This window comes from Tachyglossus aculeatus, chromosome 26 (genome assembly GCF_015852505.1).
Source record: "Tachyglossus aculeatus isolate mTacAcu1 chromosome 26, mTacAcu1.pri, whole genome shotgun sequence".
NCBI classification, from domain to species: Eukaryota; Metazoa; Chordata; class Mammalia; order Monotremata; family Tachyglossidae; genus Tachyglossus; species Tachyglossus aculeatus.
The window spans coordinates 12,952,922-12,967,654 of NC_052091.1; the positions used below are offsets into that span (position 1 = coordinate 12,952,922).

The following is a 14,733-nucleotide window of genomic DNA, read 5'->3' on the forward strand; positions in this document are numbered from 1 at the left end:
AGTGGGCTGAAGAAACAGAAAAACCAGGACACCAAGAAAATAATTCAGAACTCCCCTAAAAGGAGAACTTTGTGTGGACTTGAACAAGTCATTTAAACAGCTTCTTTGTCAGTCTTCTCATCAGGAAGTGAGAGTTCGTTCATTCATTCAATCAATCGTATTTGAGTGCTTACTGTGTGCACAGCATCGCACTAAGTGCTTGGGAGAGTACAGTATAACAATAAACAGGCAAATTCCCTGCTCACAATGAGTTTACAGTCTAGAGGAGGAGATAGACATTAATATAAATAAATTACAGATATGTACCTAAGTGTTATGGGGCTGGGAGGGGGTATGAATAAAGGAAGCAAGTCAGGGTGACACAGAAGGGAGTGGGAGAAGAGGAAAGGAGGGCTTAGGGAAGGCCTCTTGGAAGAGATGTGCCTTCAGTATGGCTTTTGAAATGGGGGAGAGTAATTGTCTGTTGGGTTTGAGGAGGGAGGGCGTTCCAGGCCAGAGGCAGGACGTGAGCCCTCTGTTGGGTAGGGACCATCTCTATATGTTGCCAACTTGTACTTCCCAAGCGCTTAGTACAGTACTCTGCACACAGTAAGCGCTCAATAAATACAATTGAATGAATGAATGAATGACATGGGCAAGAGTTTGGCGACAAGATCAAGGTTGGCATTAGAAGAACAAAGTGTATGGGCTGGGTTGTAGGAGGAGAGTAGCAAGCTGAGATAGGAGGGGGCAAGAATTGAGTGCTTTAAAGCCAATAGAAAGAAGTTGTTGCTTAATGAGGAGGTGTATGAGTAACCACTGGAGTTTCTTGAAAAGTGGGAAACCATGCCCTGAATGTTTTTATAGAAAAATGATCTGGGCAGCAGAGTGAAGCATGGACTGGAGTGGGGAGAGACAGGAGGAAGGGAGGTCAGCAAGGAGGCTGATCCAGTAATCAAGGCAGGATAGGATAAGCATAGTACCGTTTGGATTTTAACGATATTGTTAAGGTAGAACCGTTACGATTTAGTGAGGGATTGAATATGTAGGTTGAATGAGAGAGAGAGAAGTCAAGAATAATGCCAAGGGTACAGGCTTGTGAGACAGAAAGGATGCAGGACTCGTCTACAGTGATGTAAAAGTCACGGGAAGGACAGGGTTTGGGTGGGAACATAAGGAGTTCTATTTTGGAAATGTTAATAATAATAATAATAATAATGGCATTTATTAAGTGCTTACTATGTGCAAAGCACTGTTCTAAGCTCTGGAGGGATACAAGGTGATCAGGTTGTCCCACAGGGGGCTCACAGTCTTTATCCCCATTTTGCAGATGAGGTAACTGTGGCCCAGAGAAGTTAAGTGACTTGCCCAAAGTCACACAGCTGACTATTGGTGGAGCTGGGATTTGAACCCATGACCTCTGACTCCAAAGCCTATGCTCTTTCCACTGAGCCACGCTGCTTCTCTTGTTAAGCTTGAGGTGATGGGAGGACATCCAAGTAGAGATGTCTTGAAGGCAGGAAGAATTGCAAGACTGCAGAGAGGGAGAGAAAGATCAAGGCTAGAGATGTAGATTTGGGTATCACCCACATAAACGTGGTTGTTGAAGCCATGGGAGCAAATAAGTTCTCCAGGGGAGTGAGTGTAGATGGAAAATAGAAGGGGACCCAGAATTGAATCTTGAATGACACTCATAGTTACGGGGTGGGAGGCGGTGGAAAGAGACTTAGAATGAGCGGCCAGAGAGATAAGAGGAGAAACGGGAGAGGACAGTGTTAGTGAAGCTGAGGTTGGATAATGTTTCCAGGAGAAGAAAGTGGTTGACAGTGTTGAAGGCAGCTGAGAGGTCAAGGAGGATAAGGATTGAGTAGAGGCCGTTGGATTTGGCAAAAAGGAGATCATTGGTGACCTTCGAGAGGGTGGTTTCTATGGAGTGAAGGGGATGGAAACCAGATTGGAGGGGGTCAAGGAGAGAACTGGAGTTTTGTGTTGGCCTGTGGTTACAAATGTGGTTATAATAGCAAATTTATTTAGTGTTTTCATCCCAAAAAGTGCAACACGTTCCCCAGATTTTCTCTTATTAATCCCTGTTCCCATTTTACAGGCAAACAAGCTGAGCCAGAGATCAACTTACTTGTAGAAAGCCCGCACTCAGTGGGGCATGGTCTCAAGGTCAGGGGAGAAGAATTGTTCTCTTCAGCGTGGCCAAGAGAAGCAGTGTGACCTAGTGGAAAGAACACAGTTCTTGGAGTCAGAAGGACCTGGGTTCTAATCCCAGCTCCTCCACTTGTCTGCTATGTCACCTTGGGCAATTCACTTCACTTCTCTGTGCCTCAATTTCCTCAATGGTAAAATGGGGATTCAAGCCTACTCCCTCCTACTTAGACTGTGAGCCCTATGCAGGACAAGGACTTTGTCCAACCTGATTAACTTGTATCTACCCCAGGGCTTAGAACAGTGTTTGACGCATAGTAAACTCACCTGTGTTGGGTAGCAGTGGCATGGGAAAGAGTCGAGGGCACAGACTCAAGTACACTGCGCGGAAGAAGACAATGGTAAACCACTTCCCTATTTTTACCCAGAAAACTCTATAGATACACTACCAGAACGATTGCAGATGGAGGTGGGCTGTTTGGGGAGAGATGTGTCCACTGAGTTGCTATGGGTCAGAGACGACTCGACAGCATAAGACAAGCGCTTAACAATTACCATAAAAAAGACAGAAGAATAGCCTCTCACTTTTGACTCCCAATAAAACGGGCCACCCGTCAAACTACTCTGCCTCAAATCCCTGCTCAAAAAGTTCTCCTCAGGACCACTAGAAGTTCTCAACAGGTCCTTGAGCCTAGCCTAGCAATACAGTCAATAAATAGAGCACCATACATGATAATAATAATAATAATGTTCTGTTTCCCTGAAGCAGTGCCTGCTTCCCCATTTTGGGACAACCCCACTGTCGAATTCCTTCTGGAATGCTCCAGTTACAGCTCGATCCAGAATGTGCCCTTACCCGTAAGCTACCAGCCGGCCAGGTTAGATGGCATTTAGAACATAAATTATGAATGGCTAGAAAGAAGCCTATTTTGCCAACAGATAGCATCGGGAGCATAGTACTCCTAATCCAGTAGCATTGCCTAGAGCTAAATTGAGGCCCCCCCAACCCTCACCCCTTTAAACTCAGACATTAGTAGAAAACACACCTCTAACTTCAGGCATTTAAACATCAACAGGGGCCAAAAAAGCTTTTAAGATCCAATGAAATGAGGCAAAGAACCATGTTCCCTTTCAGTGTCAGGTTAGATCGCCGTCTTCCGAATGCAGATCTTTCAGGTACAGAGTGCTTGGTGGTTTGGGCCGTGTAATGCGGGGAAAGTGTTCTACCAAAAACATCTGTTTCTTTCACCTGCAAACCACAATGTGCAATGCAAAGGCAGGGCTGTAGCCACAGAGTCCCCAGGGAGGTGGGAAATCCGGCTCAGAGGGATGAGAATGGTTTTTCAGAAATACAGTATCAAAAAGAGCACTTAGGAAAGAGTAGGCTTTTAAAGCTCATGATACACTACGGACCAGGCAGAGAGGTTACTTTTAAGAGTGAAGTTCACGCTGGATGCTTTTGCTATTTTCATAGCCGACTCATACTCTTCCAGCTTTTCTCAGAACTCTAACCAAGGGTTCTGGCCTTTCCTTATCTGCAGGAGCTGTTGCGAATCGATCTTGCTCTCCATCAGTAGTTCTGACTGTGGGGAAAAATAAAATAAAAGCCCATTCTGCTGAGGGTAAAGTCTTTGCAGACCAGGACCCTGCTCCAGAGTCAGAGAGATGATTTTTTAAAAATTTTGATCTAACATCCTCAGGAGACTCAATTTCATTGGTGGGGTTTCAGTTCTATGGGGCTGGCGCTCATTCCTGCCACTGAAATGTTGGTGGTCCTCCAGCTTCCAGCCCACCTTTTCAATCAATCAATCAATCAATTGTATTTATTGAGCGCTTACTGTGTGCAGAGCACTGTACTAAGCACTTGGGAAGTACAAGTTGGCAACATATAGAGACAGTCCCTACCCAACAGTGGGCTCACAGTACAGAAGGGGGAAGTTAAGTTTAAGTTTAAGTTAAGTTTAAGTTTCCCCCTACACGTCTGTTTTTGCCAAATCCCCAAAATGAACATGCGCAGTGGAATTTCTCCCCTCTTCAATATTCCCAATATTACGTCTGTCTCCTCCATTAAAGCATAAGCTCCTTGCTCTAGAGAAACAGTGTGGCCTAGTGGAAACAGCACTGGCTGGGGAGTCAGAGGACCTGGGTTCTAATCCCGGTTCTGCCACTTGTCTGCAGTGTGACCTTGGGCAGATCACTTAACTTCTCTGGGCTCAGTTCTCTCACCTGCAAAATGAGGACTCAATACCTGTTCTCCCTCTTACTTAGACTGTGAGCCCCATGTGGGACCTGAATATGCTGTATCTACCACAGTGCTTGGCACAGAGTAAGCAATTAACAAATACCACAATTATTATTATTATTTGTGAGACAGAAATATTTCGCTTCTTTCCTTAACAGTTTCCAGGTGCTTAGTACAGTGTGAGCCCTATGTGGGACAGGGACTGCATCCAACCTAATTAACTTACATCTACCCCAGTGCTTAGTACAGTGCCTGGCACATATTCATTCATTCATTCGATTGCATTTATTGAGTGCTTACTGTGTGCAGAGCTCTGCACTAAAGCGCTTGGGAAAGTACAATACAAAAATCAACAGCTACACTCCATGCCCACAATGAGCTTAAAGTCTACGGGGGGGGAGACAGAGACACATGGCAAGCGTTTAACAAATACCATAAAAAAAAAGAGTGCTGCCCTCAGTAGGCCTTAATAAATGCAATTTCTACTGCTACAGTGATTCTCCAGGGCAAAAGAACTGGTCTTTGCCACACAGGGTATTTTAGAGCAAATTGTTAAACTAGATGTTTACAGAGATGGGATGCATTCATCTGAAATTTCGGATGAACTCGGTGTGATGGGGAGGAGGGTGTTTTTAAATCTCTAGTGAGGACGTGTAATCTGTTGTTACAAAAGGCCATTGAACCTTTAGGCTGGCAGATTAATGTTGTAACTGACATTTTAACTCATCTCTACAAAACAGGTTTCTGAGGTGAGTCTGGTAAATCTCAATTCTATGTCTAGCAAACCAATAGAATTGTTAATTAAGTGTAATACCAGTGAGCATTGTTGTACTGTATTTACTGTTGTACTTTCCCAAGCATCTAATACAGTGCTCTACACATGGTAAGCCCTCAATGAATATGACTGAAAAAAAAATGATACTGACAGGGGAAAAAAAGCTATATTTTCTAGAAAGGGAAATTGTGCCTCACTACCAGCTAGAGTTCTTTGAAGGAGTCAGTAAACACGTGGATAGCGTGTACATATATGTCCAATTAAATTATCTTACATCTACTTCAGAGCTTGGGACATAGTAAGTGTTTAATAAATGCCATCGTTATTATGATATATTCAGATTTTTGGCAGTCATAGAACGAGCTAGCTGACGGAGGAAGAGGAACTGTGCCCTGTACTAGTAGTTATAAAAATTGTAGTATTTGTCAAGTGCTTACTATGTGTCAGGCACTGTACTAAGCGCTGGGGTAGATACAAGATCATCAGGTTGGACACGATCCCTGTCCCACATGGGGAATCACAGTCAGTCAAAATTTAGGCACAGATGAGGAAATTGAGGACCTCAGAGAAGTGAAGTAACTTGCCCAAGGTCATACAGCAGAGAAATGGAGGCAGGATTAGAACTCAGGTCCACTGACTTGCAGTTCCGTGCTCTTTCTACTAGGCCATGCTGCTTCTCATCTAACATTAGATATGAACATTAACATTCCAGCAACCTTGGGGCTCTTCTTTGGCAACTCAAGGACTTAGCCTCACCACAACCTCAGAGCCCACAGTTTGGAGAGGGAATAAGGGTAGTAGCATTTATTGAGCCACTTGGGGAGGCCCAATGTAAGAGGTGCTTGAGAAGCACAGAATAATGAAGTGACACCTTCCCTGACCACAAAGAATTTTCACCCTAAATGAAGATAAACTTAAATATTCTTAAAAGTAATCCATCAATAGTATTCAATCAATCGAGAATGATGGCATTTATTAAGTGATTACTATGTGCAAAGCACTGTTCTAAGTGCTGGGGAGGTTACAAGGTGATCAGGTTGTCCCACGGGGGGCTCACAGTCAATCCCCATTTTACAGATGAGGTAACTAAGGCACAGAGAAGTTAAGTGACTCGCCCAAAGTCACACAGCTGACATTTGGCAGAGCCGGGATTTGAACCCGTGACCTATGACTCCAAAGCCCGGGCTGTTTCTACTGAGCCACGCTGCTTCACAACCTAGTGAAGAGCACAGGCTAGGGAGTCAGAGGACCCAGCTCTGCCACTTGCCTGATGTGAGACCCTGGGCAAGTCACTTACCTTCTCTGTGCTTCAGTTTCCCCATCTGTAAAATGGAGATTCATTACCTGTTCCCCCTCCTACTTAGATTATGAACCCCATGGGGGACAGGGACCGTGTCCAACCTGATTATTGTGTATCTATCCTAGTGCTTAGTATTGTGCTTGGCTCACAGTAAGCCCTTAACAAATAACCACAATTATTATAATCGATAGTATTTATTGAGTGCTTACTCTATGCAGAACACTGTACTAAGAACTTGGGAGAATACAAGGGTGAGTTTAGTTCTGTACCCTTCAAGCACTTGATACTTCAACCCACCCTCAGCCCTAAAGCCCTTATGTATATATCCTTAATTTATTTTAAGGTCTGTCTTCCCCTTTATATGGTAAACACTGCATTGGCAGGGCACGGATCTACTACTTCTGTTGTATTGCACCCTGCCAGGCACTTAGCACAGTGTTCTACACAGTAAGCGCTCAGTAAATACTATCCTTATCCTTACCTATCCCTACCTACTTACATAGGCTTATAATTGAGCAGGTAGTGGTCAAAATAAATACATCGGTCTTATGTATGAGTGCTAAGGAAGGTGAAGAGAAGTTCATAATTTCTGGAGATGGTGAAAAGAAGATGTGGGAAATAAATCAGGGCAAGCTTGTTGGAGGAGGGAATTGTTTGTGAGGAATAGGATGTGGGAAGAGCAGTGGTTTGCCTGATGTAGGGAAAGAGGGGATCCCTTCGGGACAAAAGGATGAGCAAGGGGGTGGAGGTGGGAGAGTCGAGAGTAAGATATAGCTAGAGGTTGGCTAGGGAGGAAAATGATTTTTTTTATAATGATATTTGTTAAGCACTTACTGTGTGCCAATCACTGGGATGGATACAAGATAATCAGATTGGATACAATCCCTATTCCGCATAGGGGACTCACAGTTCATTCAATTGTATTTTTTGAGCACTGGCTGCGTGCAGAGCACTATACTAAGAGCTTGGGTGAGTACAAAATAACAACAACAATAATACAGTAACTGAGGTAACTGAGGCACAGAGAAGCAAATCGACCTGCCCAAGGCCACACAGCAGGAAAGTGCAGATCTAGTATTAGAATGCAGGTCCTACTGACTCCAAATGCCTGTGCTCTATGCACTAGGCCACTCAGCTTCTCAATGAAATGGAAAAATGTCTCTGGATCTGGGCCCCAGTACTGCCTCTTCTTTTTTTTTTTTTTCCTAAGAGGCCAGTCTTGATAGAGAGGGTCTCCCTGGAGCTGGTGGGTAGCCTTCTCCTCAAAAAGAGGATCAGTCTTTTTTTCCTCCCATTAAAGTTGCACATTTACTTTGTCAGGGAGCAGGGCTCACCTTTCAGCGTGTGCAGGCTGGAATTAGGACGGAACACTGACTCCCAACCCCACCTCCAGCAGTAGTGTTTGGAAATTTATGGGGGTTTTGTCCTGGCGCTGCCTTAACGCTAATAAACAAGGGTGTGGGAGGCCTCGTTTGTTCTTCGGTCAGTTTATTTAATTCAACCTACCTCTTCTGTCCAAACCATTAGCTAAAGAGATGAGGTGAAATATTCTTTGTCTCATCAGCTACGTTTATTCAGAATGCGCATGGTGTCACTTTCCCTATGAAAGTAAATTATCATAGTATATATCTCCCTCTAGACTGGAAGCTCATTGTGGGCAGGAAGGGGGTCTACCAACACTGAGTTTTATTCTCCCAAGTGCTTTGCACAGTGCTGTACACACAGCAATCGATAAATGCAATTGATTGATATACCTCCAGCCATCCTGGTTAGGAAAAAGAGCGTGTGGAACCCTGTTTACAGCAGCTTGGAAAAAACAGATTCCGAGTGGATACCACCTGCTCTTAATGGGTGTTGAGGTTTCTGTGTCATTTTCAGGCCCATGAAAGGGGAATCAGTGATTATTATTTTTTTATGCCCCAACATAGCAAGGTTTGGCCGGCAAGTACTAAGTGGGGTTCATGAAGATGAGGCAGAAAGTCTGAGGTATTGGTTTCCTCTTTTGAGAAGCAATGAGGATAGAGCACGGGCCTGGAATTCAGAAGGACCTGGGCTCTAATTCCGGCTCTGCCACCTCTCTGCCATGTGACTTTGGGCAAGTCACTTCAATTCTATGTGCCTCAGTTACCTCATTTGTAAAATGGGGATTGACTGTGAGCCCCATGTGGGACATGAACTGTGTCCAACCTGATTAGCTTGTATCTCCCCCAGCGCTTAGTGCAGTGCCTGTTACATAGGAAGCACTCAACAAATACCATTAATAAAAAAATTGCAGGAGCTTCCAGACCAACTCAGGAACCTCCTTGGCAGCTGATGCCATCTTAATGAAGTTCTTTATTCCCTGCAGCTTCACTGCTGCCAATCTTTTTTTTTTTTTCTTTAGAGCGGCAGGCTGCAGGATGGGGTGACAGAAATGTTCCCTGCCAAGACAATGTACCAATATCACGATTCACGGGGAAGGTTTAGAGACAGGGAAGCAGCCTGGCGGAAGCGGCCTGGCCTAGTGGAAAGAGCACGGATTTAGGAGCCAGGAGATCTGGGTTCTAGTCCCAGGTCTACCACAAGCCTGTTGGGTGACCTTCTTGTCCTTCTGTTTCACCCTCTGCACAATGGAGGATAAAATATTAGGTCCTCTCCCTCTTAGATTGTGAGTCTCATGTGAGACAGGGGCTGTGTCTGATTATCTTGTTCTTAGCACAGAATAAAAGCTCTGGAAAAAAGAAAGAAAACTTGATTAGCCAGTTCGTAGCTTTTCCAGACCCTTGGCTTCATTACCGCTCTCAAAGCTCCTTAGCACTCTCGTCAAAAAGGAATGGAGGGGGAGGAAAAACAGTTAATCACTAATCAGTTATTGCTATATAGTTGCCTTTCATATTCAACAAAGTCACTACTGATGGTGACATATGCTGTTGAGGAGCTGAAAATTTATTATGTGTCGATTTATAATTTTATTAATTTATCATTTATTTATGACTTATTTGTGTATATTAATGTCTGTCTCCCCCACTAGACTGTAAGGTCATTGTGGGCAGGGAATGTGTCTACCAACTCTGTTGTACTGTACTCTCCCAAGCGCTTAGTACAGGGCTCTGCACCCAGTAAGCACTCAGTAAATACCATTGATTGATTGATCAAAAAGGCCAATGTGGGATCCACAGCCCCAGCCACATTGAAAATAACAAAAAGGTTATATCCCCTCTTGTGCTTTAACATTTGCAGCATCAGGCCTATTTTCTCTTTTGCCTCCCTGTCTCTCTTTTCCATGCAAAGCTATTGCTCAAAGGCAGCCACTCCCATCTTGATGGCATTATGCCATGCAGGTCTCTTCCCAGCAACTGACTCCCAGTTTTCAACTGGGAAATCACTTATTCGTGACCCTGAGAAAAAGTGGGGCAGAGAAGGCAGTTGACACCCTTGCAAAAATATACCAATACATTTGTCCGGTTTCACCCTGTTCCCCTTGACTTCTGGTAACTGGAAGCCAATTTCGAATATATTCCTTTCTGTATTTATCAATATCAGATCTATTGAAACAGGAATGATGGAAGAAAGCAGTCAGAGCAGCACGGATCCCGGAACTCTTTGGCTCCTGTTTCTCTTTCTTTGGAAGTGTGCCGATTTTCCCTTTGGGCTGGATCCCCAGAAGGAGATGGGCAAGACGTTTTCAGGAAGTGAGGTCGTTCTCTGGGAACAGTAGCTTCCCTCACTGCTCCCCTAGGCAGAGCCCAAGGATGGGTTCAAACGATGGGCCAGGAATTGATGCTTACTCACAATCTGTCCTCAGAGAATCAGCAAGAAAACTCCTCAATAATAATAATGATGGCATTTTTTAAGCGCTTACTATGTGCAAAGCACTGTTTTAAGTGCTGGGGAGGTTACAAGGTGATCAGGTGTCCCACGTGAGGCTCACAGTCTTAATCCCCATTTTACAGATGAGGTAACTGAGGCACAGAGAAGTGAAGTGACTTGCCCAAAGTCACACAGCTGACAATTGGTGGAGCCAGGGTTTGAACCCATGATCTCTGACTCCAAAGCCCGTGCTCTTTTCCACTGAGCCACGCTGCTTCTCTATGGTTTTTGAGCACTTACTGTATGCAGAGCACTGTTCTAAACACTTGGGCGAGTACAATACAATAGATTTAGTAGACACTACACCCCTGCACCCCAGAGAACTCTTTGTCCTCTCCCTAAGTTAGGGACTAGGCCCTTAGTACCACCTTCACTGTTTCTAGACTATCAATAGATCTTTGTAATTATTATATAATAATAATGATAATGATAATAATTGAGGTATTTAAGTGCTTGCTGTGTGCCAAGCACTGTACTAAGTACTGGGGGTAGATACAAGATAATCCGGTCTCACACGGGGCTCACAGTCCAAGTAGGAGGGAGAGATAAGGGAAGTTGAGTGACATGCCCAAGGTCACTCAGCAGGTAGGTGCCAGAGCTGGGATAAGAACCATGCTTTTTCCATGCATTTTCCACTAAGCCATGCTTTTTCTAATAATCATTAATCATTCTCACTCTCTCTCTCTCTCCTCCCTATCAGAGGCTGTGGTGAAGGATGACATGAATAACTATATCAGCCAATATTACAACGAGCCCAGTACAGGTAAGATTACTTGACAGGCCCTAACCAAAATTCTGAATATAACAACTCATCTCTAGCTGCCCCAAGCCAGAGGTACCACTGGAGTCAATGCCACAAACCAGGTGTAATTTTACTAGGGGGAAGGAAATGAAAACAGGTTAGAAGCTAGGGCCAAAGTGGGAAAATGCTAAAGCTCAATTGATCCAGGACAAGAAAGCTCCAATGAAATGAACATTTGAAAGGACCAATTAATCAATCAAATTTATTGAGCCCTTACTATGTGCAGAGCACTGTACTAAGTACTTGGGAGAGCAAAACACAACAGAATTAGCCATGTTCCCTGCCCATAATGAGCATACAGTCTAGAGGGACTAATCATCCAGCTTGCCTCATCTAGATTTTTTTTTATTGGGGAGGGGGGTAATATGTTAAAGCACTTAATATGTGCCAGGCACTTTACTGTGTTGGACATCAATGTTGGACACAGTCCATGTCCCATATGAGGCTCACAGTCCTGATTCCCATTTTACAGATGAGGGAACTGAGTCACAGAGAAGGTCACACAGCAGACAAGTGGAGGAACGGGGATTAGAACCCAGGTCCTTGTGATTCCCAGGTCTGTGCTCTATCCACTAGGCTACGCTACTTCAGTTTTCCCATTTAAAAAGACCGCAGTAATTCTGATGCAGTCTTTTTGTTTGGCCGACTTTTAAATTACCCACAGCAAACTTGTCCCTTTCATGCCCCAGTTTTCTGGGAAATAATTTTTAATTCACTATTTTATGATCTTGGTTGGCAGGGAGGGGATTGCTTTATTTTGTTTCAACTTGAAACTCCCAGGTTCTGCATTTTTAAGTCTGGAGGACCAGTTTTTGCCCTTACACTACTAATGATCTTTTCTGGATATTTTTTGTGGTATTGGTTAAGCACTTACTATTTGTCAAGAATTGTTCTAAGCCTGGGTTAATCAGGTTAATCAGGCCAAATACAATCACTGTCCTACATATTTCTGTCACAGTCTAAGTAGGAGGGAAAACAGGAACTGGATCCCCATTTTGCAGTTGAGGAAACTGGGGCAAAGAGAAAGTTAAATGACTTGCCTAAAGTTACCCAACAGGCAAGTGGAGGAGGCGGAATTAGAACCCAGGTCCTCTGGCCCCCAGGCCCATGCTTTATCCACTAGGCCATGCTGCTTTGACCAAGAAACTCACCACTCATGGACTAGGGGCGGGTTAGGACACCTGAGCTGCGGTTTCTTTGACAGGATTTTACAAAGAAGCCCCAAACTCATTCATTCATTCATTCATATTTATTGAGCGCTTACTATGTGCAGAGCACTGTACTAAGATCTTGGGCAAGTCACTTCTCTTTGCCTAAGTTACGTCATCTGTAAAATGGGGATTAAGGCTTTGAGCCCCCCGTGGGACAACCTGATCACCTTGTATCCCCTAGCGCTTAGAACAGTGCCATGCACATAGTAAGCACTTAATAAATGCCATTATTATTATTATTATCTTGGGAGAGCACAATACAACAATAAACAGACACATTCCCTGCCTACAACGAGCTTGCTGTCTAGAGGGAATAAAAGCTCTATTATTAGAAAAGCTAAGGCAATTATGAGAAGCACATTGTCATTGAATGGTAAGCTCGTCCCTCTCGACGGTCAGCTCGTGGTAGGCAGAGAATGTGTCCGTTTATTGTTATTCTGTACTCTCCCAAGCGCTTAGTACAGTACTCTGCACACAGTAAGCACTCAGTAAATACGACTGAATGAATATTTTTATGACAAGATTGCTCCTCTCTCTCTAGCGAGGTCAATAATGGACCTCGCCTGAGCATCTTAGAGTAGCAAGCGACCACCAGCTGCTATTGTACCCAGTCTCCCTGTTCCCTTGCAGACAGTGGGGTCCCCGAACCCGCCATCTGTGTCATCACCACGGCAGCCATCGACATCCACCATCCCAACGTCTCCTCTGATCTCTTCACGGCGGACGTGCCCCTGAAACTCGGCAGCCCCGGGACCCTCTCCCGCTCCATCGACAGCTCTGTCACCCGGGCCCAGAGCATCAGCAGCCAGACCTTCGGCTCCTCCACGGACTGCAGCACCACCCGCGAGGAGTCGTCAGAGTACCGGCCCTTAGAGAGGGAGGGGAATCCCCAGCCGGGCCGCTTCGAGCGACCCCGACCCCGGGTCAACAACGCCATGGTCCAGGAACTGCTCTCCTCCCTGTCGGAGGACTCCTTGTCACAGAAGGGGTTAGACCCAGTCAATCTCAAACTTCCGAGCCCCACTGGATCCCCCAAAACCAGCCCCCAGCTGGAGCACAGGGTGAAGGCATGCAACCAGAAGAACCAGGAGGATTTTAACGTGTTTCAGATCAAGCCAGTCATCCACTTTCAGCCCAACACGCCCGTGTTGGATGAAAAGTACAGATCTTTGGAATCCAAAGAGCAGAAGTTGAATAGGGTTCCGGAATCCTAGTGCTTCCCAAGGGGACGGAAGATAGCCACCCACCTCGCGGCTTTAATGGTTGGTGCCCTTGGATCCATCCCCGGTCAGACGCAGGGTCTTGCTTCTCACTTGGTCCGTTGAACCGACTGATCCTCTCCATGCCTGAGTTCCCGTGGCATCTTCACGACCTCTGGCTTCAGAGGTCCCACACACAAGCCCCGCGGGCGCAACCACGGTGTGGAGCGAACGGTGACCTCACCGAGTGTACAGGTTCTTAAAACTCTGGGGTGGGGAGGGGGTTTTTTAAGAGTCATTTTTATGTAAACTGGACTGTTAGCCCTTCACCCAGGGTCCAGCTTCAGCAGGGTAGAGCACAGCTGGCTGTAAACTTTTTCCTCCTCCGATTTCTTACATGTGTCCTTTGTACGTGATGGCTGTAACTTTGTACAAATTCAGGACTTCGGCTGCTTTGGATTTTGCCCCCAGGCCTTTTTCAGGAGCACTCTGGGATGATGCAGATTCAGAGAACTCGACCCGAGCCTTTGATTTTTCCCGCATGAGTATTTCTCAGTATTTTGAAGGCAAATTTGAGATGGCAGTGAAATAAAATGGAAAAAAAAAATGGACATTTTACAACTTGGGCTTTACTAATAAAAAAACACAAACCCTAAATTCAACCAGTTTCCTTGTTGGGTCCTTCTTTCTTAATGTAGAAGCACAGCAAAAGTTCTCCCTTCTCTGAGTTGGAAATGATGGGGGTGTCAAATACCTGATATTAGCCTTCAGTACAATTGCAGTGACCACATTCATTTTTTTTTACCTTGTTCAGTGCAAAAGCCCCGTTCGTTCCAAATACAAATGTGTGTAACAACGTGCGCTACTCACACACCATTCCACTCAAATTGAACCTACCCCCACGAAAATCTGGGGACTCAAACATTTTTAAAAATTAGGTTAGTACCAAATTAGCCAAGGGAGATTTCACCCAGAAGTGTCCCCTACACCCTCGCTACTAAATCAAGACTGTTAGCCACCCTGACTTTCTTAGTGTGAGACTTTTCATTGCACCCCTAAACCAATAGAATGGATTTAGTATAGAGAGACATCCTCAGCCAGTAGAAGAATAATACAGGTTTAACTGCTGGGGGAACTTTGGTTTGGTTTTCACATAATACCAGCGCCATTGATTGATTGATATTAGACTCACTTGTTATGTAGGCTCTGTAACTTCCACGCA

General features: G+C 44.8%; 1 protein-coding gene across 5 annotated transcripts in view; it reads left to right on the forward strand.

Annotated features, from left to right (window-relative positions):
- TMEM266 (transmembrane protein 266) overlaps positions 1–14,156 on the forward strand; it is a 102,521-nt gene extending 88,365 nt beyond the window's left edge. For all 5 annotated transcript variants that reach the window (XM_038766916.1, XM_038766918.1, XM_038766914.1 and 2 more), the window contains 2 exons: positions 11,000–11,062; positions 12,943–14,156. In XM_038766916.1, the coding sequence (XP_038622844.1) occupies positions 11,000–11,062; positions 12,943–13,526 (647 nt within the window). In that variant the 3' untranslated portion in view covers positions 13,527–14,156. The remainder of the gene's footprint in view (positions 1–10,999; positions 11,063–12,942) is intronic.
- Positions 14,157–14,733: the final 577 nt, after the last annotated feature.